Here is a 25136-nt window from a genome sequence, read left to right as displayed (position 1 = left end):
CAGAGGGGGCACCAACAAAGCCTATCTGCAAGACTGTATTTTTCAAGAAAGCAGTAGAACTTACCCATTTTTGAAGTCTCTAACCCTGATCAACTTTATGTGAAGCTCAGTATGGCTGCACAAGTTGTTAAAATGACACAGAGATGCTGTATTTGCTATGTTCATTTAGTAAATGAGTAATAAGTGATGCTATTGTACAAATACACAAAATGCCTTTCAGACCTGCAGTAATTGCAAGTCTTGCCTCAGCGGCATTTGAGAAAGGTGTACCCAATTTTTAAGTGACATGAAGGAAAGCAGCCAAGATTTTATTGCTTACTTTAAAAACAATAAGCACCAAGAACAGGAAGTGCTTACTGCACAAAAACCAGTCAAGCAGCTTCATAGCTCTTTATTGTTAGTTAAAAAGCAATTTGCCTTAAGTGTAAAAAGTATAGTCATACAATTTATAACAATGAATATAATTACAGGTAAAGTTATTTAACCTTTCCACTGCCTGTAGTTGCTGGGGTTAAACAATAATAACAGAAGGCTGAATATCACACTGATGATGTAACCCTTCCTTGTAAATGCAGACTACCTAGAACATCCATTACTATTCCTCTGGAAGCCTCTTGCTGGTATGCACCTTGTCTAGAGAGAAGCTGCACAGGATAGATGTGCAAGAACTTAAGATCATTCATGTCAGATTTTTTTCAACCATAAATAGGTATCATAAAAACCTATCAAGCATATAGATCTGCAAGTCTGAAAACAAATGACTGCTAAACTATTGCTTCCCTGTTTTTCCACTAAGTGTATCTGCAATACCTGAGAATCTTAGATCAGGTTAACAGAACAGAAGATTCGAGAAGATTCCAGATGCATTTCATCTCCGCAGGGGGTTGCTATAATCAAAAAGACACAGACATTTACCCCCTCCCCCTGCAACGTTCAAGGCAGCTAACCATGATGTTCAAGGTCTTACCTCGATTGGTAGCCTTGGGTCCTACATCTATAGTTAATTCTGATTTAAGAGGCATGTTTTATAATACTGTAGCTATAGCTGAAGACGACTCTTCAACTGCAGTTAAAGAAATATAGGTCTGTGCTGGAAGTTGCATGGCAGTTAAAGGAAGTTGCTCTTCTGCCGCATTTTTCCTTGTGGGTGAGGTGAACCACCTCAACTGGAGCATAACGTATTGTGCAAACTTAAGAATGTATTGCTTTAATAACTGACTTGAACTAAAATTTCTCTTTCTGGCACTTTTAAGTCATTTATGGTTGGACTTAATGGTCTTAAAGGTCTTCTGCAGCCTAAATGATTCTATGATTTTGACAGCAGCCCCTCTTGCTGCAGTTATATCTTTCCCAGCTAGGTTAGAGTATTTTTGCATGGTGTACAGAAAAAAACCTTAAAATCTCACCTTACTCTTTATAGTTTGTACGTTCTGGGAAATAAAACAGCGCAGACAACCACTTCCATAACAAGCAATCAGTCTTACTTAAATTTTGTCTTAAAGTGAAATTCTGCCATGACCTTGGAGGACTCCAGCGGTCATTAACGGTTAAAACAGCGTTTAAGCTGGAGTTACCCACTTGTCTCCAGTGGAAAGACACCAAACCAAGTGCAGGTATTCACACCCGAGCTCGGTAACGGGGCTGAGCGCCGGTTCCCGCCGGGAACAACCCCCCGACCCCCGTGAGGACGCAGGGCCGTGTTTGAACTAACGCTCTCTGACACCGCCACGTCCCGGAGATCAGACACATCTAACGGCGCGGGGCGGAAAGTGAAGCCCCCGAGGCCACGGGCGCCGCCGCCGCGGAACCCGGATCGGCCGTTCCTGCCCCGACAGGGAACAGCGGACGCCAGCCAGCAACCGCTGCGGCAGGCGAGGGACCGGCTCCACCGGGACGCTCTCGGCCGGGGCTCCATGGCAACGCGACGCCGCGACACACGGGGCGCGGCATCGCCGGGGAGGCGCCGCGGCCCGGCCCGGCCCTGCCCTCCCTCCAGGGCACCACCGTGCTCCGCAGCCCCGGGCCGGCAGGTCTGCAGCGAGGCGGGGGCTCGGCTGGGCACGGCAGCTGCCCCCAGTGCCACCTCTCGCTCCTCTCACCCGTGTCAGGCTGGGACTCCTTCAGCAGCGGAGTGCGATCTTCTCCCTCCTCGGTCTCCATCTCGCCGCCCCCCGGACCGCCCAGCGCACCGAGGGCCAGGCTGCCGGCCGCCACCGCTGAGAGGACGAGGAGCGCGGCCCGCCGCGCCACAGCCCGCCCGCCCCGCTCGGCCCCGGGCAGCAGCAGCTGCAGCTGCAGCCCCCGGCCGTCATGTGACGGGCGCAGCCGGGCGGAAACGGCTTCAGCCGCAGGGCGGCACCGCTCCGGCGGCCATCTTTGGTGAGGGCAGAGCCGGCGCTAGCCCGCCCATACGCAGCGAGGGCGGGCGGCCCCTCCCTGTTGCTCTCGGTCGGTCCCGCCCGCGGGGGGGGGCTGGCGGACACGCTGACGGACGGACGGACGGACGGACGGACGGAGGGAGCGCGGGTGGTGCTGTGCGGCCTCTCTCGGCTGTTTTGGGAAAAGCTCCTCATTTAGGACAAATCTCACCCGGCGAATCACGCGTTCCGTTTCCCGGACAGCCTGCCGCTTCCGTGGCAGCCGTGGGGAGCAGGGGGCTGTGGCCGTGTGGAGCTTGGCTCTAGTACAAACGCTTCAGGTTGTGCCTTGCAAAGCCGCGGCGGGGCAGAGAAACGTTATATGTTGAAGGCTCCTTGGCGCGGTGGCAGGAGGCTGTGGTGCTGCGACCATGCTTGGCTGTGCATGAGCAAACGCGAGCAGCACCTCGGGCAGGTGAAGTGTGACAGCCGTGTCCGAAATGGGAAGGATTTGCTGTGCAGGTGTTGGGTTTCTCTGTAAAATGCCCAGCCACTTGAGCAGCGTTACAGCAATCATTACAACAATAAACTGCAGTATCTGCAGCACAGGGCCTTTTTATTGTGTGTGTGTGCACAGTGCCCAATTCCTGGAGTGAGGCCTTAAAATGCACTAATATAAATGAATAAGCATCATCGTTTATATTACATATAAACTCTATATGTAATACGGTTTTCCCTTCTAGAATCAGTGTTTTTCAACCTCAAAGCTAACAACAGGGTAGAGATCTTTAAGTTTTACAGGCTTTTAAAGAGGAGCCTACCTCTGCTCGTCTGTGCCCTTGCCAGAGCTGAGTGCTGAGTCATTCTGATGATCCCACCCATCATCTGCTGAAATCCTTGGCTTTGCTATATGCCCATGTCATCATACTGATGTCTAAATAACTGCCTGGAAAACTTTGCATACTGGAAAATGGAAGAATGTAAAAGATCTCTGGCAGCTATCTCATTTCATACAAGGTAGGTATACTGAGTTTTCAAGTATCAATAGAATGACTGAGGCTGTGTGCTGGTCATATAGTATTACATCTACGTGAACATGTGAAGCAAACCAGGACCTCTGTTCTGGTTCTGAAATTTAACCTAACGGTGTCTTCTGTGAGTCAGATTTACCTGGAAGTCACTCTTACAGCCAGAATGACAGAAAGAAACCCAATTGCTTTATTCTGACAAAGCACATTTGCAACATTTTATGAGAAATGAGATTTGGGTTGTAGTACTTTGTCCTGGGTTCAGCTATAGCAGTCATTTTTCTCCTTCTTAGTAGCTGGGGCAGTGCTGTGTTTTTGACTTTCAGCCTGGGAACAACACTGATAACACCGATGTTTTTAGTTGTTGCTAAATAATGTTTACTCTGACCAAGGACTTTCTCAGTCTCATGCTCTGCCAGGGAGGAGGGGAAGCCGGGAGGAAGCAGAGACAGGACACCTGACCCAAACTAGCCAAAGGGGTATTCCATACCATGGAGCATCATGGCCAGTATATAAAATGGGGGGAGTTACCCGGAAGGCCCAGATCACTGCTTGGGTCGGGCTGGGTATCGGTCAGCGGGTGGTGAGCAATTGTATTCTCTCCCCTTGTTATTTCCCTTATCATTATTATTATTGGTGGCAGCAGTAGTGGTTTTGTATTATACCTTAGTAACTGGACTGCTCTTATCTCAACCCGTGGGAGTTACATTCTTCCGATTCTCCTCCCCATCCCTCCGGGAGTGGGGGGAGGAAGAAGGGAGGGAGTGAGCGAGCGGCTGCGTGGTTCCGAGTTACCGGCTGGGCTCAAACCATGACATAATTGAAGACTTCAGCTTTGCATTTCTTACATGCTGTACTCTCCTTGGCCTTTCTGTACATACCACCAGAGAAAGACCCTAATACGCCAGCACTCAGCCCATGAGGAAGAAAGTCTGGGGGCATATAGGCCAGGACTGATGTGCTGCACAGGGTCATGAGTAAGATCACTTCATGCATAGGCTGAACCCCAAGCTCTCCTTAGACTCCTCTCATCATACCACAGGGAGGACAAGGGACTTCAAGGGCTGGAGCGATAGCCTCTTTGTTTTTACCTTTTATTTCTTCTCACCAGGGCAAGTTTTATCTTAAACCTATCTATACTCTCAGAATGGGATAATGCCAACAAACCTTGCAATAGCAAGGAATGTGGATTTCTCTGCCCTACTGCCTCCTTCTTGGATCTTGCAGAAGCTCACCGGTGAGTGAATCTTCCTTGCTTAGTGACACATTGCAGGTTGATTGCCCTGCTGCTGCCCTGGAGTCAAACGGTGACACCCATAAATACAGGTTTAGGAGTGTGTGAGGAGCACTGACCTTTGTCACAGCAGATAAGAACATCACTCCTTATTCCCTGGTGGCTGATTTTGTGTACGGCTGTATGTAAACAGCTGTGGTTTGCCCTGGCCAGCTGGTTGTTGCCTGCGCTCTGCTCTGCCAGGCTCTGTGTCATACTTGTGATGCAGTCCTGATGTGATGTACTTGAAGCATTTTCTGACTTTATTTATTTATATTTCTGAAAAGGACCGTTGCTTGTATTCAACCACTTCTGCTCTGGTTACTTTCAGTGCTGGATGCAGCTGTGCTCTGTACTAGGGTGGGGAGGTGGTGGAAAGCACTGCTCAGCATCCCACTTCCGTTGTCATCTGGCCCCACAGAAGAGAGAGGAGAACAGCAAAGGTTTGCACTTTCTTCCCTAAATCCCACCCTGACGTTTTACTTAATCAAGCTAAAAAGACACACCGCAGCACGTCTCGTGTAGAGCAGCAGATGGCTCTCTTTCCTCTGAAGTCCAATTGGGAAAAAAATGTTGCATGTTGCCTGGGTCTTAAGAGAAACTTCAACCTTGTTTATTCCAGTACCATGGCTCCTTAGGGAAAGCTCTCATGCTTCTTCAGTGGTGCAGACAGGATATGGTTGTGATGATGTAGGAGCACATCTTAAACTGTTTAACACTACCTATGCTAAACAGCAACCCTCAACCCTAAATGTTGATGATTGCTTAGAAAATGAAGGTGGCCTGGGAAAATATATCAGTGATGCTAACCTAAGTTGCAGCATTTCCTCACGGAGCAAGATAATGTCTCTTCTGTCAGATTATGAAGTTTTGTAGGTTATAATAGTAATAAAAAAAAAAAAAAGCCTGTTTCTGAGTTCCCACATCTTCAAGTATTTTTTTCAATTAGTATTACAACATACCCTTATTTATTTATGCCTTTTTAAAGAATCTCACTTTTGAAGTCCTGTTTTTTCAAGATAAACAGCAAAAAAGTAGCAGAGAAATACAGCTTATACTCACAATATAAGAATAATCTGGTTATTCTTAAATAACTGGAAGTAACATAAGCAGAGTTCAATGAGTGAAGATTGAAATACCTACTTTTAAATTTGTCTTAAGTCTCTTTATATTCAATACAGTATACAGCACTTTTATGTTGTAAATGCCTAACAAAGATATTTATATTTTAGACTGGTAATTTACGAAATGGAAGAATAGAAAGTTGAGGTATCAGATAATTTGGACAACAAAAGATACGCACGTGCATCCAAGCAAAAAATTCCTCAGGTTTCCCAGAAAAGAGCAAGTTACAGTCAGTCAAAAAGGAAAAAAATCAGGATGCCTTCAGCTGTGCAGTCCTTTGCTACTGTAAAGCGAATATAAAATCATTACTAAATCATGCATAAAATGATGCTGACTGAATCAGAAATGGTCTGTGTCACTCTGGCAGTACAATGTGTTTTCATCTGACTGGAAATATCCTGTCTGCTTCAAATGCCTCAGGGCGCTCTGTCGCCACAGATATTCTTCCCTGGGGGTTTATGTTGGGAGGGGAGTTACTCGTCATGCCCACTTTTCTTCTCATTTGTTAGCAGAGTCACTCCATGCAGTTCAATTTTTGGCATTGACCATGACAGCAGAAAGCTTGGGACTTTCCTCAGCAATGTTGCTTTCATGGGGGAAGAAAAGAAGCATGGTCTCATGTCCTCTACAAAGTACTCCTCTGGGTTATATGGCGGTGCTCAGTTAGATTCAGAGAAGTGACTTAGGCTTTGTGTTGCTCAAATTTTAGTATTGTGGTAGCCAGTGGCAGTATAAATTGGAAGTACAGGCAATCTTCTTGTCTAGGCTCCCTTAAGTAAACGTATTCTTCATAAAGGAAACGGGAGTAGCAACGATGCTGAACATTTCCTATTAAGCAGCTGGTGTCTGTTCAGGACACTTATATGTGCATGGAAACAGGGATTCACATTTCCCCTCTGTTGGTGGCATTTAGTTTTGCCTTTGCAGTGAATGCTGAATCTCGGGCAAGACACTGCACTGGGGCTTTGTGGAATCTTCTTTCTTTTTAACTATAGTTGTTTCCTCATGTATAGTAGCCATAAACGTCCTTAGGGAAAAGAGTAGATTCCCCATCAGTGCTGCCCCTCAGCCCTGTGGTTCATTTCTGGTTTTGCTGGGTTAATGGCTCTAAATGCTTCACTGTGGGACTACTAAGGGATGTTGGAGAGCTCCTCAGAAGTGCAGTTCTTTTGTCACTGGGCTTATAAAAACATATGAATAGCTATAGTGCATGAGACAATGCTCTGTTTGCCTCGGTATTCTGTCTCTCACAGCCGTCAACAGCAAACGCTGAGGGAAGGACTTGTACAGACCAAACATAGGGTGATACATCCTCTGAATAGTCTCTACATGTTTGAATACACTGACTGGTGACTCAGACCCTTCCTGAGCTGGATGTGGTAACTCTACTCAGCAGTCTCTGGCAGATTTGTCTATCAAGAATTTATGCCATCTGTGTTTGAACCCATGTAAAATTCAATATCCATGTTCTCTGTTGCAAGAAGCTCCACAGCTGAATTGTATACTATGGACAAGGGTATGCTTTTGCAGTCTCAGACTAAACATGTTCTGAGAAGAAATGCTTATTTTCTGAATCCCTGGTGAAGATTTACCTCCCCCTGTGCACATGCCTAGCCATGGAAACATTGACTTTAAAGGCACTTTAATAGTGGAGAGCTAGGTACTGAAATATTAGGAGTTTACAGGTTTTGGTGTGTATTTTATGAGTTCTAGTGGTGTGCACAGATGTTGGACTTACGCTTTCAGTGGTTTGGCTCAGTCTTGCAAAACCATGTATTTGTACCTGCCTGGTGCCAGGCTAGAATGTTTCTTTCAAGAGTTTCCACCCCGTGATGTGATGCGTTTTAGTATTGCAGTGCTGAGGATGATCAGATCTGTGGCAAAATGAAATTAATCTGACTTATGTTGTCATAAAAGATGGAATGGGATAAAAGATGCTGTTATCTCATGGGTTATCTCAGGAGTTTTGTCCTAAGCCTGCTGAGAAAGCCTGCTGAGAACTTGATTGTTAACCAGATTTGCCAAAGCCTGGAATTGCCAAAGGATGTGCTGCAGCTGTCACTTAAGTGTTTCCTAACTTTGAATGAGGACTCTGTATTGAAATTTGTAAAAAATATTTCCAGTGGCAAAGAAGCTTTAATCTCTGCATAATATCTGAGAGATCCTGAAAAATATGTTTCTCTTGTCAATAATTAAGTAAACAATTTTTGCAGCTATCTCAGAAAGCTGGATGGAACCTGTCACACAGGACAGGATGATGTGCTTTTTTTATGCTCGAGGAACACAATATGCCAGTTAAAGTAAGAATCTGTGAATTAGGTACGTACTAATTGGTAGTCTCTTGCATAACAATGAATCTAGGAGACTTGAAAATGTGTGTGACAATGCGACATCCCTTTGACTGGTTGCAGAAATAGAGAATGCCTTTACTAGTTTTTACCAGCAGGGGTCTAAGGAAGACAGAAGTTTGAAGATTCACTGAAGTTTGAAGATTCTCAGAAGTTTGGTATCTAGGTGTGCCTAGCAAAACGAAACAAAGTTTCTTGCAAGAATAAAGACGCTTCTCCTTAGATGTTGATGTGAAAAATGTTGAATTCTGAAGGACTAAATGTGGTGTGTTTTTACTAAAGCAGTTTGTTACAAGCTTGCCCAATTATGCTGCTAATTTGTCACTTTGTGCTCCAAAATTAAGTCTAAATTTATGGATATTATAATACTGTCATAATAGAATCAACCTACTTTTTCTTTTGCAAATATTAGCAGCTATTCCAAGCTATTACATCTAGCGGATGTACATAACTTTACATAAAAATACAATAGGACTATTACAAAACAAACGAGAAATAAAGTGGGAAAGGAAAAGAAAGAAAGAGGGAGAGGGACGAAGAAGGAGAAAAGGATGTGAGTCCCATTCAGATAACTTCTAAAAAGCTGAACCTAGTTGTACAGCAGTGCTCATACTGTCTCGGATGAGACATTTGCAACTGAGGAGCCTTTATGTAGCTTTTTGGTAAGCTGTATGGTGACTGGCAGCAGGTGCAGAAGATGCTACGTAATCCAAGTCTCTAGCTGTGGAAGTCAGCCATCCCTCAGAGGCACCAACATTGTGGGGGGTCTCTGGCACCCTGCTGCAAGCCCAACCTCATCGTGCTATGGAGCGGTAGGGCCTCTGTGAATCTTGTCTTTTCCCTCCTGCGAACTGGCTCCATGTCCTCACTTGCTGCAGGGCATCTCTCTGGAGCCTCTCTCCAGGTTATCTTGCAGTTGCTAATCCCATGGAGATTATGGTGTATGATTTACAGCTGTCAATCTCTCCACACCAGATTTAGAAAGTAATATAAATGTTTAAATTCAGACTTAAAAATTCTCAGCCAAGTAGGCCAATGCACCCCTTATGAGCTCTTACTCTCTTTGTGAAGTTTATTTTTTGTCTTACCCTACACTTCAGGTAGCTGCAGGCAAACTGTTCTTTCTGGCTATTATGCAAAAGTCTTCCCCAGTCTTTCATAACTTTTGTATGTTTTTTAAATACCCTACAAGTATTTTTCCTTCTATTTGTGAGGAACATCAATCCTCAAGGGCTGGAATTTTTTAAGATGGATGTAAACTATATCTATACTTTTTTTTTGCGACCCGTGTCAGGGGGTAAACCCTGGCTTGACTCAGTTGGTGTCAATACATCCACATTGCTCAGGATCACTCCTGGGATAGCCTGGCTATCTACGTGTTGAATATGAGTTGGATGGAATCCTGGCCTGATGCCTATCACACAATCCTTTGTACCTCTGTACAAGGTATATGTTGTAGTATGCAACACATACCATACTGCCACACCTCACTGAGAGCTGAACAGTTATATCACAGAATCTCTGCCTCCTTACCACCTATTCTCATTTTAACTGTATTATGCAGTGTACATAGACTGTTTGTCCTGGTGTCAAAATTTCTATTTACTAGAGAAGTCATTCAAATAGCATCCTGGTTGTGATTTACATTATTTCAGTTAAGATGAAAATGTATGAGCATTGCAGCTAAGCATAAGTGCAGTTGGAAAATTTTAACAACTTTGTTTCAGGCATAGTAAGGAATGTAATTGCAAACTTCTGAGCTTTGTGCCGTCAGATTTTGCAGTCTCAATCCTTGGAGCTTTTTAAGAACTTCCTGGATAAAGCCCCAAGTAACCTTGTTTGACCTCATTTCTCACCCCGATTTGAACAGCAGGCTGGATTAGATGACATCCTGAGCTCTCTGCCTTGAATTTTCCTGTGATCCTGCGACCCCTCTTGGGTAAAAAACTTTTAAATATAGTTTGTTTGCTTTTTTAATATATGAAGTAAATTACTGCTAAGGAACAAAATGAGAAGAAAAGAAGAAACTCTCAGAACTACTGTTAGTGGTCAGAAGAATCACAGGGTGAATCTTTAGCTTAAAAACAGGGCTAGGAGGCCTTAGAAAGTTGGCCAGTATAGGGCACATCTCAGACATATGACAGCAATTTCCAAACATTTGGTTGCTAGAGTAAGGTTTGGAAAGATGTAGCTCTTGGGTCCACACCCTCTTCATTTAAATAAACACGACTGCTGCTGTGGGTGGTTGGCAATGGAACAAACAGTTGCTTTTTGAACAACGTGAATGAATATCCTATAGTGACATTACTCAAGGGCTAAATTTATTTAGACTTCAGCTTATTTGGTGACTTGAAATGTGAAACCTTTACTCACGTCCTTCTTAATCACTGAGATGGGACTCCTCACCCTCCCTCTTTTCCTGTAGGCAGTATGTGGTAAGAGTTAGTCCTTAGGGAGAGACAACTGGTATTTACCTGTATCTAAACTAAGCATAAAGTTTTGTGCGAATTTTATAAATAGTTTTGAGTGTATTAAAAAAAAAAATTCTTAAGCACTTCTGTGTATAGAAGCCATTTTAGCTGCTACAGAAGCTGATTCTGTAAGAGACAACTTGCATAACATGAGGTTGATTGGTGTTATGTGATTGTCACATGGATGTAATCTAAAACAAAATAGAGGTTCTGATGGTTTTATCTACACAATGTCAACCTACCTCTGCTCTAAATAACTATTTCTTCTTGATACCATGGTGGAGCTAGTTGGAAAGTGAAGGATTTTTTTCTTCCTTTTTGTTTTTAGATTTTAAGAAAAGACAAACTGAAGTTAAACATGGTCACAATTTTAGCTTTTGACCTATTTCCAAGCAGAAAGTTTGGGTTTCATTTTTAGAAAGAGAAAAAAAAATAGCTGTCCTGCAAGAGATCACATCCTGCAAAAACTTTTAATTTTAACAACTATTTCTAATTCTGTCTTCTGTTTTTTCTGGTGTTGACCTTTTCTGAACATGCCAAGATGGAGGAAAACAGGACTGAAATAGTATAGTCTCCACCACTCTTAGGTGCTTTTCCTCTTGTCAATTCTATTTAATTTCTCTGGGAGCTGATCCTTGCTCTGTCCTTTCCAGGACGCATTCATCTCTGTGTGTAGTTTTGGTCCCTCAGCTCAAGAGCAACCTTATGGATTTTCATCATGCTGCCTGGAGATCCCCCTAGCCTGATCTTTATGTCATGGAGTACAGAATTTCAGCAAGTTGGCACTCTATTTAGCTCAATTACTTGGTTTAGACTTTTGAAAAGGCATTCAGGTTTGATGGAAAGACATAAAAAGCAGCAGCATGAACCACTTTCCTTGGCAGCAAAGGTTCAGGAAGATAACCTCTGTTGATGTGCCTCATTTCTAATTTGCATTTGGTTGACTTTAATGCCTAACTGTTAGTTCTTTTTACACTTTTCTCCCATAGATCTGACCCTGTTATTTTCTTCCTATGAAAGTGTCATGGAAGCCTCTCTCAGTCTTCTCTCTCTGAAGAGTTCAAATATGCATCTCTTTACTCTGTTGGTTTAGGGCATTGTCTCCATACCTTGACTTACTTTTGTTAGAAATGTGGGAAACAGGTTTGTCTACACTATGAATTGCTCTCAAGTCAGTCTGCTTTTGAAAGGAAGCTGCCTCTGCCTACAGGGGTACACAGGTCTATAAAACAGACTGCTGTACCAACATCCTTTCTTTTATGGGTAAGTGAATGTCGTAAATAGCTATTGCAGAAACACACATTCATTAAAAAATCTGCCAGTTTTTATGTACTTAATTACAAGCAAAGTTACAATGTATCAATGCACGTACTCCAGAATGCTGTGATATACTACTCTATGACATTATGGAAACACTGGTTTTAGAAATTCCTTTTTTTTAAAGCTGTAATTTCAATTTACAGTTTAATTATAGGCTATAGTTTAAGATAATTGAACTCTTGGGGAATTCTTGCCATCCTTAAAATGAAATAGTGTTAATGCACACTAAATTATTTAATAAAAATAAGGTTTTTCTTGGCTGTTTCACCAGTATTTGCAATGTGGAGGGGTTGCACTGACATTTTGAAAACCCTCAGACAGTGAGGGGAATTCAGGCAGCTAAGATAAAATGGAGCTCAATAAATGGAATTTAATCACATACAATTGTAAAAAATACTGCCCTAGGAAAACAGATTTTTGAGGACAACATGTCATAATTTGTAAAAGTTTTTAACTTCTCTCATAAAAACAGCATGTTTGTACATTTTTTTTAACGTTTCTACTGTATGGTTGAACATTTTACAATCAGAGAAAAATGTTAAAATAACCAAAAATTAAGGTATAACTTCTACTTGCAATAAAAAAGGCATTACATGAACCTGCTTCCTAAATGTTGTACTCACATGTATCAGATAAGATACAGTATACCAATCAAGGTTAAGGGTCTAGGTGCAGCAAATAATGCAAGAAAACTCAGCCTGCAGAGGAAATCTGAAAATTCAGTTATACATAAAAATCTTTCATGGACACCATGTTTACTTGCACCTTGGAAGACCTTCAGCATATCAGCAACAAGAACATAGGGTCTTTTTGCAGTAATTCATTAAGGTGCTGTGAGATCTGCCAAGAGCTATTATTCTGGGAAAAACAGGGGGCAAGGTCCTAATTTTCATTCCATTATGGTCCTTCTGCACTGTTCAGTCATTTAAAAGGGCTGTAAGGCCAGGGATCTTGGGAATTGAGGCTTATCTTTGCTGTAGGGAAACTTCTAGATCTATCATTTGTAGATTTGCTACTTAGACTTTCACATTTCTCATAGTATAGTTTTGTCATTCCTTCTTTAATTCCCTTTCTTTCTGAATCTCATTTCTAAACGTGAATCTCTCAAAATCTCATGAAGTCTTAACCATGATGTCCTTCTACATTTGATGTGCTTCCCGAAAGACAGTGCTTTATTTTGTTGAGGTATTTCAAAGCACACATATGATATTGCATATAATGCAATAATACAATATTTACAGATTTGATCTGTACATCATTAATTTTTTATGGGTATGGTTAAAATGTGTACAGATATTTTATTAGTAGAAATTAAAATATTATGAAAACAACAAGCATATAATTCCAAGATAATAAGCTCTTTCTATGCTATATTAACAAAAAAGCTTTTTTCCTATTTGGACATTGCTTGCTTGTTCCCTTGCCAGCCTTTGAATAAACAGCGACAAAATCCGACACCTTCAAACAGGCACTGATCCAAAGCTTGTCAAAACTGATGTCTGTCTTTAGGTTTGATTCATTGAATACTCAGTGAGGACACTTAAGCTATAGTCGTCTTACATGCCCTGGAGATAACAAGATATATTTCAACTACTTGAGTCCTTGTTTAGACATTTAATAGAAATTGGTATTTTTAGGATGGGACTTACTTGATTCATTTAGAAGGCCACTTTTGAATCTCTGCTCATTCAAATGTTGGTATCTTAATGAGTAATATAAATCTGGTCTGAAAAGTGGCTACTTCACCCCATTGTCCATCCAGCAAATGTAAATAACTAGTTGTAGACAACTGCAGGGACCACATTTGACCAGGTCATTCCTACCCACTATGGTTGGAATAACAGTTCAAGTTGGAAGAGAGTATGCAAATAACATTATTTATCAAGAGATGTCTTCAGGTACTGGGAAAAAAAATATATTAATTGCATTGCAGACCAGATTTTCATGAAACTCCACCCTGACAGCTCAGGGCAAGTTTCAGCGTGTGGCACACCCTTCGTCAGCATAGCGTGAAAAGTCTTGACTCATCCCATCATCAGAACCAGCATCAGAAGTGTTATTACTGGACACTTCTGGGAGAGCTTTATATCCTATGCTCCTGTCAGTACTTTCCAGCAAATGCAAATTCTTCAGGCTTACATCCAAGCAAGGAATGCACCCTCCTACTGCCATGGAATGATATTCCATCCACCTTTTTTTTAGCTATTTTCACTATAATTCTTATCCACTCTCTATGAGTGATAAAACAGACTTTTGCTTCCTTCCTAGTTCCATGAGCTGCTGAATCAGAGTTTCTGCTAGGACCTCATCCAAAGCCTATTGAAATTAATTAAAAGGTTTATCCACCCCCTAAATGAGCTTTGTTGCAGGCCTTGAGTTCAGTGATGCATAAGACAACTGGCTAAGCTTTTGAAAAGACAGAATATTGTGCTGGAAGAGACTATAGTGATCTTCTAGATCAAATTTCCACATAACATAGCTCTTCAGATTTCCCTGAATTTGCCTGGATTTCATGGAAACATGCTTTGTTTGCACCACAATCTGGTTGAATGTCTGCTGAATCCAGCTGACCAGCCAAGTTCACCGTCTAATGCTAAAAGCAGGACAGGGCATTGACCATTCAAGTCCTCACTGTCCTCATTTTTGCTGACATTTTCCCCAGTATTTTAAGCACTGCAGTGCTTAGGTTTTTACATTTACCAAACAGTACTGTTCTCTTTGTGTGATACTAGAGAAAAGCAGACCTTGCTGTGCGTGTGTTTATTTCCAGCCAATCTTCATACAATTAGTAAGTGCTAAGTCCTGCGATCCTTATATACCAAAGCAAAAATTGCTTTCCAGACTCATTAAGGAACCATTGCGTTTTTCTGTATTTTAAACACATTTTTATTTAGAGTGTACCTAGGCTGCAACTCAAAGGTATGATTTCGGCTGATACTAGTACATATATTTGGGCTAGTTAAGCTAAGTGGTATAGGAACAGACAACAGTACAGTTGTTAGCTACTTGAGACCGTAGCCAGTGCTGTAGGTGACTTTTGCAGCCTTTACAGGCTCTGTTTGTAAAAGACCATGAAAAAAATTAGGTTCCTGGGGAGCAGTGAAGGTGGTAAAAGCGGAATTTTCATTATGGTGACATATCACAGATGGGAGTAAAATCTGAGTCTGGTAATGCTTGTTTTACCCCAAAATGTGAAAATTGAACAGAGAGGGATTTTTCAGCTAGCTTCCCTGGCTGGCATGCTGAACACAATGACAACCTGTTTTACCTCCCAAATTGTGTCTCCAGAGTATCCACTTCATGGGCTTGGAGCAGTTGAAGATTATTAAATCCTTTCATGCTAGGTTACACTTTTTCAAAATTATTCCTAATATGCAGAAGTCAGGTCCAAAACAAATTTCCCTCACATGGTGATCTCAATAGGTTGCTGTGCAGTTCCCTGCTTCTAGTTTTGTGCACAAATTAGTCTCTCAGGTGTTTGTCAGAGCTAGTAATTTAAAACCTATTTAGGCCTGAGACAGGCCAAATGGTTGTTTCTATGGTCTTGACAATGATGTGTAGCCCTGCTAAGGTCTTTAAGTTAGTTAAACACAGAACTCCTAGCAGTTTAATAGGACTAATGTAATCCATTTCATCTGCCTGTTCTGGATGGGCAGGTATGTTTTAGCTGGGGATGTTTTGTGTCCTATAACAGAAGCCAGTTATCGTGCAAAAGCTTTTAAAATCTAGGTACCCTTAAGTTTAAATGTGACCCATTTAGCACAGACTGAAGTGTGGCTTGTTTTTGTTTGAGTTACCAGTCTGACCTAGATCAAACTAAACGGTGACATGTAACTGCATAACAGAACCCTGCTGTAGACAACCATAAATGCGAATGAGCACATTAACAGTGTGCAGGGAAATGTAACAGTCCTGTAATCAGTCAGTAAGGTCACGTGATAAATTATGCTTACCTGAAACACAAGTCAAGTCCAACAGAACAAATAGTTTAACGCTTAGTGAGCATCAACAGGCTACCAGCTTAGCCCATTCTCTCTATATGCTTATTTTCCAATTACTCCTGGCTTATTTTTATTCTCTGCATACAGAGGAATGTGCAGAGGAAGCTTAAGATTGGGCTGGCTGTAGGGCTGAAGTTGGCTTAAAATTTCTTTATTTTACCTCATATCTGCCCATGCTCCAGTTTCCTATCTACATACTGTGATGAAAACCACTAGTGGGGCTGTATTGCAAACAGGGCCACTGAAATGGGCTGTGTTAGAAGTAAACCTCTCTCCAGAAAGCGCTGTATGGCACAGGCTGCAGAGCAGGGTTGGGAAGGCTGCAGACTGCAGAGCTGGGAGATGCTGAGTGGAGAATGGGAGAGCTTGCTCCTGGGGCTGGCTTTCTCATGGGATGCATCACACAGTATAACTACTCTCTATTCAGGTGCAGTATTTAGCGTCATTTGGGCATCAAAGAAGGACCACATTTGATAAAAGAGTGTAGGATTTGAAGTGGTGTTTTGGGGAAATCCCAACTTATGTTACAATGAAAATTAGCAGCTGCGGAGCTGCAGAGCACTTTTGAAAACCAAGACCTTGTTTAGATGCTGATAAGACATCACTCTTAAAGTTGTGTCTGAAGTGGGCTATTATGTATTTAAGTTTTCTGCCAACTGGGAACTTACTGAATCCTTATGTGTCACATTTGGTTCCTAAATGGTATGTTTAACCATGAAAACCCTCTACATGTACCTACAGCACAGTATATGCTGTTTGGAATGAGATTATGAAAAGGGGCTTTAAATGTCTTCTGACAAGGCAGAGGGAGTCAAAGGGTGGTATAACTCCACAAGAGGAAACTCCATGTTGGATTAGGAAGGGAATGAAAGGGGCATGTTCACAGGACTCAGGGCTTCAGAGATCTCCAAGTAGTAGGATTGTCATCTACTAATTTAACCTGTCTCTAAGTACATGGATATACCTGTAAGAAATGGAGCTTGTATTGTTATGGAATGGCACCTAACACTTAATTGCTCTTTATCCATTTCTCATCAGCAGTAGATCTATTCAGGACAGATGAAATCCTAATATTAATAATCCATTTCTTCTCTTACTTCCTGCTGTTGGATTCCTTTATAGGTATCTTTGTAGAAGAACAGATCAAATACATATACAAAAGTATCTTTAAATAACAAGCCTTTACAATTAAAAAGGAGGATGGGAGTCCACAATACTATTGCACAACTGGGCAAAATCTGTGACATTTGTAAGCACTTTGCTAATGGACTTTTGGGCTACATCCATGCTAATGAATTAAACAGTGCCAGCAAATGTTCTTGGGACTGGAAGCTGATTGTGTCTAAGCTCAAGCTGACCTTGGCATGGTTTTGCCCTTGCCATCGAGTGCTCTCTTGAACAATTTGTTTGTGGTTTGGGGTTAGCATAGACCATACCCAACAGGAAGTCTGGATATGGCCACCTTGTTTTGGAGACTAAGAGAGCTGATTAAGTATTGACAGGTATAGTGGAGTGCCAGTCGGGCTCAGTGCCAGAGACTGGAGAAATATGTACTGTGGGCAGCTTTACCATGCAAGGCTAGGGTGTTTGGGATGCAGCAGTACTTGTAAGCACTTTTCCCCACCATCTCCAATAAAAGGAATAGCAGTGACTGTTTATCTTCCCTGCCTGCTTCTCACAAGCAATGAGTCAAGAACTTACAAATAACAACAGCAAACATCTGCTAAACTTTTCCTCATCATGCACCTTTTCCAGTTGAGGAGCTGCCCTGACTGACTGACCTTCCAGGCATCAGCTGTGGTTGCTGTAATATCACCCCTACCCTAGCCTACAAAGGTGGCACCCTCTCTCCTGTCACTACAAAGACTGGCGCTCCAAAAAGAATCAGCAGAGGTACGAAAACTTACAAAAGCAAATTTAAAAGATGTGAAAAGACTGCATGACTGCCTCCGATACTGTTAGAGCACAGTGTTTATGTACATTTACTATTCATATCTTATTTTTGTAAGAACAAAACATGATGCTTCTATTCAGGGCTATAACTGACTGTATTTTGTCTGCAGAGGATGCCAGCCCAGCACTAGTGCAGAGGCAGACTTTAAGAGCTGAGTGGAATTTCTGAAGGTATTAGGCTTGTGCAGGGATGAAAGAATTCAGATGAATCAAAACATCTTTAGGTGTGTATAGTCTACACAGTTACAATGAACATGCTAGAAGAACAGAATCTCACCCAAGCTGCTTCAGTGCCCTTTTTGGAGTCTGAAAGTGGGTTAAGACGCATATGCAGACATGACTTTATTTTGCAGGTATTGGGCACATAAGACAATCCAGCCAGAGCTACATTACCAATCGGTTCACATTTAAGTAACTACAAGGCTCCCTGAATTTCTGCCAGAGTCGTTCTCCCCGTTCAGACCCAAAACCGTTCCCGACTTGCCTCCGCGCCTCATGCCAGCGCGCCTCGGCTGGCTCGCCAAGTCTCTGCTGTGCAAAGCCTTATCGGTATACGGGCAGCTCTCGACACAGACTGCAACTCTGCTCGACGCTACAGGCGCAAAACATTACTCCCGGCGTTTATTTAGTAGGATGCTGTGTTTGCCTGAGAATCCCACCCGCTCCCCAGCTGTGTCTGCCCGAGGACATGGAGTGCGAGGGCTGCGGGGAGCAGAACGCACCCCTGGATATAGACGTGTGTGTGCATGTGCCCCCCTGCCCCTCCCGCTCTCCCCCGGGCCGGCCTCGGGAACGCCCCCCGGGTGCTCATGCGGCTGCCGCCGGCGGAGCGTGCCTGGCGCTGGGGCAGCGGCGGCCTCTCCCATCCCTTCCCTCCCCCGCCCGCGGCGGCGCCTCCCGCCCGGCCCCGGCCGCGGCCCCGGCCCCGGCCCCAGCCCCAGCCCCAGCCCCAGCCCCAGCCCCAGCCCCGGCCTTGTCCTGCCCTGCGCACAGCGGTGGACCCGCGGGCAGCGCGCACGGAGCGCCATGGCGCGGACCCTCGGCGCTGTCCTCCTCCTCCTCCTGTGCAGCTCCGCCGCGGCCGGGTACGTGGGGCCGGGTGCGGGCGGGTCGCGGGCCGCCGCGCCTCCCTTCCCGCCCGGTGCGGGGCAGCGGCGCGCTCCCCGGGGGCAACTCCGCGCCCGCCGGGCAGCCTGTCCGGGGAGCGAGCACGGCCAGCGGGCATCACCTCCTGCCTCCGCAGCGGGTGCCGCAGAAGAGCCTTCCAACACGTATCATGCGTTGTTATGTGGACGCTGTTACTTTCTTGGGGACTTCATTTCACTCACTGCCCTTTCTCCCTCTGACCATTTGGATTTTCCAGCCCTACGTTCTTGGTGGCAGTTCCCTGGAACATCAGGCCTGGAGCAAACGTGAGTGTTGGGGTAGCCCTGCTGCCAGACAGTCCAGCCCTGGTCACCGTAAGGGGAGAAGTGATCAGAGATAACGAGACCATCTTGAGCAGGGAAATGGTCTTTGAGAAAGGTAAGAGAATGGAATTGGCCTGGGAGGATTTAGATTTGCATTCTCCCACAAGTATTTCATTGCTCCTAAAATATCACAGCTTGTAAACGGTGCTAAAATGGGAACTTGATTTTACCAAGTAGGAGTGACTTCTGGGGAAATAATCTTGCACTCTGCTGGCTCTGTCTGCAGGTGGTTGACTGAGCTGGGAAGTGAGTGGTTGCATGGGTGTGCTAGTTCATTGTAAACTCTGAAAATAATCAGGTGGTAGCAAAGTGAGATGGATGTGAGGTTTCTGAGAAGCCAGGAAGTAGTACTCTGGTCAATGTAGTGGGGCTGCTGAAGAGGTAGTGGCAGAGCTGCTCACGGGTAGGCTTGTTGTCAAGGTGCAAGGTGGAAGCAAGTGAGTGGAATAATGGCAAGGGTGGAACAAGGAAAGTGATAGAGCATCTGGAGCTGGTTGCTTCTCATGCCCTAAGGGAGGACTTGAGGACAACAGGAAAGCGGAGATGACTGTGTCAGGTACCATTACTTAGAAGCTCTGTGCATTTGCAGAAACATAATTTTTCAAGGATCAAGAACTGAATCGTGGGACAGGTTGAGGATTGAAGATAAGTAAATGTTGGAGCAGGCTGATTTAATGTATGGCGCCCTATGGGCAGCACTAGAGTAGTGGTGGCAGCTCTGAGTAGTTGGAGAACTGAGATATCTTGGTCATTGCTCCTTTTTCATAAAGGGCAGCTGGAAGCTGAAGCATAGAGGCGTTCTGCCTGAGATCTGTCCTCATGAAAAGAAAAGATTTTTGTCTGGATAATCCAACTTTCAGACTGCTCATAGCATGAAGCAACCTAAGTGACACCCAAGCTGTAGCTTTTTATTTGTCAAAAGTAGAGAGTCTGGGGTCAGTATGAAGCCCTAGAAAAATCTACCCTGCTATAATAGACTTCCTGTTGGTGTCAACTAATTTTTCTGTAATGTCTTATAGTTAATGCAGATGCCTTAGTTGGAAGCATCACACCTTCATTTCAAAGCCTTCTTGAAAGCCCACCTCTCTTCACAACCTATACATTGAGGCTTTGAGTCCAATGGAGTGCATTTGACCAGATCAAAGAATTCATGGCCCCAGATGCAGAAACGCATGTCTGATCCAAACTCTTCTGGCTATTTCACATACTCTGAAAAAGTTTTCCAGACCAGTGTGTTGGTCTTCAGGTTGAGTTTTGTTTATTCACTCTAATTCTATATTGTTATCAGGTATATGTCTTCCAACAGCCAGTGTAAAAGCATAAACCTGAGGCAAATTCCCTCAGGTTTAATTTAATCAGTGCTGTGGCTAATTAGAAAAAAAAAAAATCGATGTGTGTTCATTCCTGATTTAAATCAAATTTGTACACCTGATCTGTTAGTGTCTACATCTAACACTGATAGTTGTGGTTATGTATGGCAAAGGCAATTACTTTAGGAGGACAGATTTGCTAACACCTAAAATCTGCATGCAAATGGAACAGACAGGCTGTTATGCCTATGGTCCTTTATCTTAAGTCTCCATAACACACTACATGCCATATTTAGATCCTGCTTATGCAAAAGTACAGACCAAGCCTGTTGGGCTAAACATAGTGGAGTCAGCAGTAGATAAAGGAACATTCTTATTCCATGGAGAAAACAACTTCGATGCATTTATTTTTCTATTAGTAGTGAGCTTGCCTCTTTGTTGTCATAATTCCTCCTCAAACCTTTCCTGACAATATTTTAATAAAAAAAAAAAAAAAACAAACAACAAAACCAACCCAAGAACAAAGCAAACCCAAAACAACTGATTTACTGTTTTTAAAAGAAAAACTGTCTTCTCCTTTTCTTCCTCTAACTATGCTGGCTTTTATTTCTTGCTTCTGTTCTGCTTAACATCAAGTTCAGTGGGCTTTCCATGAGTTTCAACCTGTGTGTTGTCCTTTTCAACATTAAAAAGCAGACAAGCAACTAGTAATTCCAGGCATGTGAAAATACGTGGTTGTCTCTATCTGCACACAGAAAATGCTTGACACTAGGAGTTGTTGAAGTCAGAGTAAAGGTCAGAGTAACGGTGGGTGATAGGAACACGAATGACACTGTATCAAGCCTAGATACGGTGAAGAAGAAGAAGAAATGCTATAGTACATCGCTTGAAGTACACGGATTTATTGCTAATTTTCAATCTTTTTTGTGTCTTTTAAATATGTATTCGAATTTTCCATACTTTTTTACTTGATAAATAGAACAGGAAAAAAAAAAAAAGGCGCTGAGCATGCAGTGTATTTCCTCTTGCAAAAACCCTTACAATTTAGTATGTGGCCATCCATTTTTTAAGGTCAGGTTACATAATTTGTTAGTCATTCGTTCTCTGTGAACAAATTTGTAAGCAAAACTGTTATGGGCCAGGAGCAAGGGAACTGCCCTGTAACAGGATGTAGTGTTGAAGGCGTGTATCTCAAAGTGCTTCAGGAGTGGATATTCTGTTGTGAATAGAGTTACTCAGAAAGAAGTTTGTTAGAACAGGATTCTGAAGCTTTAAATTCTTCACTGAAGGACAAAACGACCTTAAAATAAGATAAGTAGTGATATTGTTGTAGCTCTTTTAGTCTTAAGAATGTGACTGAAGGAAGACTGAGGGAGGTTTTATTAGGCCAGCTGTTGCAAATGAGGGAAAAAACCTAAACGTATCTCCAGGCACACAAAATCTTCTCTAAATGACATCATTGCTGCATATATTAGTGCGCAGAAAATGTTGCTTTATCTGTCACTTGGGCATTAGGTTACACAGAGGAGCTTATACAGTGGTATTACTGTTCCTGTGGTGCACATGAGTTTGATGACTTTTATTGCCGTATGTGTCTATGCAGAATAAGTATTAAGGAAAGCAGAGGGTAGCTGAAGTTGTTGACTGTGCTGAATAACCAGAAAGCTGGAACTAATCACCTGCCTTGGTTATGCTGCAGATTCAGTGGCAATGTTTCCTAAGCTGGCTCAGTTATACTCTGTATTTTTCCTTGCATGGTGACAGCAAAAGCAGGGGATTAACTGCATTGAAAAACTGATCTGACTGAAAAATAAAGTTTTGATTTTGTTGAATATTTGCTTAGGCAAACAAGTTCCCTGGTTCAGTGTGCAAACATTTGTGCTGATGGGACTGAGGTGGGCATGGAGTTGGGAACTGGGGACAGAGGAAAGGCTGAGGACACTGTTTTTAGTAGTGCTGTTTGATTTTTCAGGCTGAGTTCAGCTGAATACCTAAGCGTAAGAGTTATTACATACCTGTCTGGCAAAGTGCTTCTGCAGTTGCCTAAAGTTAAGTATGTGCTCTGATTCTACAGCAGCAGCTCTATATGGTGCATGTACTGGTCTAAATTTCTGAGTCAGCTTCGTAGAAGGATCTTATTGAATTAAGACACAGTTATTTTTTCTTTATATAATATAACTCTTGCTTTATATAAGAAATAGAGTGCTTGCTGTCTTATTGTTGATAAAACCTTCACTGTTTTAATGTTACTGGAAGTGGAATTTTGATATCTGTGTGATTCTTGGGAAATTGTCCATTAGCAAAAGGCTTTAGCAATGGAGGTTGGTTCACATCTTTATCATGCTTTTCATATCACTAAGAGAAAAAAAATACATTTATTAATAAATGACTGCTTTGTATTCTTTGGAGTAAGGGAGAAAGTGTGCATGCAACATGCATTTAAAGAAGTACTGATATTTTGAGCTTGGCTCAATATTCCAGAACTCAAATATACTGTAGCAAGGGAAGTTGTTTAAGACCAATGTTTTGTACAGAAATGAAGTTAATTAGATTAAATGTATTGAAAACAGACCAACTGGATGTCTGCAAGCAAGATGTTGCTGCTACAGGTAAACTTCTTGTGAGCAAGCACAACCAAAAAAAAAAGACAGTGCGTCACCAGAAGAGAACAAGTTTCCATTGTCTGCAGCAGACTTCAGAAAAACATAGAGCACTAACTAAAGCTGCTTCTGTGCACCATGTTAAGCCTTGACACATTTTCTGTGGAGATGCAGTATCAGAAAGATCCTCACCCTGATTGAAAATGACTGCAGAAGATAACAATGGCTTACGTGCAATTTGAGCTGTTGGGTTTTCTGGGTCAACAACAAAAAAATAATGATGAGAATAACAGACAGGCAAGTCAAATTTTATGCACGAATGGCTTGATTTTCAGTGATTACAGTGAAGGGTGACTCTTGCCATGCATATTTATCCAGTCATTGATCAATAAAGATGTAGTTTGCATTGGCAAGAAGTGTTGTCTCACAGGGTTGCAGCGTGTGTTAGTGTATGAGAAACCTTACACCTCATTGCAAGAGCTTCTGAAAAGTCTGTTTCCCTTGTTGGTGCTAGAATGATTTGGAAAGAGTAAGTAGCATGTAAGTTGAAAAACAAATTAGTTTTAAGGAAAGCTTGCATATGTATTGAGGTGTCATCATTTACCCGACTGCATGAATGTTTTTAATTCTTAAGATTTGGTTAAAGCTTCTGGTATTTAAGATACAACATAATGTATTTAAGTCATGGTGAGGTGAGTGAGAGCTGCTTTGTGAACTGAAGAGTCTCGTTTAAAATAGTATGAGTAGCTTGGGTTCTCTGTAAATTCCTTGTTAATTAGTTTGCAGTGCTTTTCTGTACTTCTAGAGGGGAATAAATGTACTTGTTGGCAGAGGTTACTGAGCTAGAGCATGGTTAATACTCAGCTAGGATTTACAAAACATGATAGAGTTTGTGAGAACGTGTCAAGCTCAGACATGTAGTGATTATCCATATAGACAATGGAAAACTGCTTTTACCAAAAGGCGTGTTTTGCATACGGTTTAATAATACGGTTCTGACCATGTTAGTATGTGAACCAGTAAAAAACACAAGGAATAGTAAGATGTAAAGTAACAGCTAAATGGGAAAGAATGGCGTAAGTATGCCAGTCCCTTTTGTTAACCTGGAGTTGCCTCTGTACCCTATTTTGGAATAAAATGGCTGACTGGTAACAACAGAATCTATGCTGAAAATCTGTGGGGTAAAGGGTTTTGCTGGCAGTTCACTGGGGCAGCTCCTTTCTGTCTAATTCTGCATCAATGCCTAAAAAGCCAAACAACAAGAGAGCAGGAGTCCCATGATTTTGCATCTATAACCTGCACCTTGAAATGTATGTGTAACTGTGCTTCATGAAAAATAAGTTGTCAAATAGTCAGCACATGCACATAATCTGTGCAAAATCAGAATGAAGGGAAAGTTTCTGGGAAGGAAGTCTTGGGGCTGGATCCAGAGACAAAGGAGCTAGTAGAGAAGGGAGCGCTCTCTTACGGACTTTTGTATTGATGGAGAACATACAAGCAACCCCCCCACCCAGGTTTCTGTGTCCATTGTTGCATCCATCCAGGCTTAACTTTACTTCCAATTTCTCTATCTTCTCCACCCCAGCAGCATAGAGGAAAGGGAATGGGGGTTGTGGTCAGTTCGTTATACATTGTCTCTGCTGCTCCTTCATCCTCAGGGGAGGACTCCTCACACTCTTCCCCTGCTCCAGTGTGGGGTCCCTCCCATGGGAAACAGTCCTCCATGAACTCCAACGTGAATCCTTCCCATGGGCTGCAGTTCTTCACTAGTTGGTCCAGCGTGGGTCCCTTCCATGGGTGCAGTCCTTCAGGAACAGACTGGTCCAGCGTGGGTCCCCCACAGGGTCCCAAGTCCTGCAGCAAACCTGCTCCAGTGTGGGC

General features: G+C 42.8%; 2 protein-coding genes and 1 long non-coding RNA gene across 9 annotated transcripts in view; 2 read left to right on the top strand and 1 right to left on the bottom strand.

Annotated features, from left to right (window-relative positions):
• The window catches only part of SLC17A5 (solute carrier family 17 member 5), a 28616-nt gene extending 25340 nt beyond the window's left edge, over positions 1-3276 (bottom strand). Inside the window, exon 1 of one of the 5 annotated variants that reach the window (XR_003991896.1) lies at positions 3179-3276. Coding sequence is in view for 3 of the 5 variants with exons in the window: in XM_030489915.1 (XP_030345775.1) it covers positions 3179-3242 (64 nt within the window). In the remaining 2 variants the exon portion in view is untranslated. Of the gene's footprint in view, positions 1-810; positions 1318-2099; positions 2389-3178 lie in introns of those variants that run through there. The other 4 variants (XM_030489915.1, XM_030489916.1, XM_030489917.1 and 1 more) reach the window with 4 other exon arrangements.
• A 10-nt stretch (positions 3277-3286) lies between these two features.
• Positions 3287-18529, top strand: LOC115609554. 2 transcript variants are annotated; one of them, XR_003991898.1, is made up of 4 exons: positions 3287-3374; positions 4497-5101; positions 17679-17816; positions 17987-18529. It is a non-coding gene; the product is annotated as an uncharacterized LOC115609554 (long non-coding RNA). The 2 variants fall into 2 exon arrangements; XR_003991897.1 differs by having other exon boundaries at positions 17679-18529.
• A 320-nt stretch (positions 18530-18849) lies between these two features.
• Positions 18850-25136, top strand: part of CD109 (CD109 molecule) — a 75055-nt gene continuing 68768 nt past the window's right edge. For both annotated transcript variants that reach the window (XM_030489913.1, XM_030489914.1), the window contains exons 1-2: positions 18850-18961; positions 19240-19400. In XM_030489913.1, coding sequence (XP_030345773.1) covers positions 18903-18961; positions 19240-19400 — 220 coding nt within the window. In that variant the 5' untranslated portion in view covers positions 18850-18902. The remainder of the gene's footprint in view (positions 18962-19239; positions 19401-25136) is intronic.

Source organism: Strigops habroptila, chromosome 6 (assembly GCF_004027225.2).
Source record: "Strigops habroptila isolate Jane chromosome 6, bStrHab1.2.pri, whole genome shotgun sequence".
In the NCBI taxonomy this organism is placed as follows: Eukaryota; Metazoa; Chordata; class Aves; order Psittaciformes; family Psittacidae; genus Strigops; species Strigops habroptila.
The sequence above is the reverse complement of the archived record's forward strand: the minus strand, read 5'-3'. Positions and strand labels throughout refer to the sequence as shown.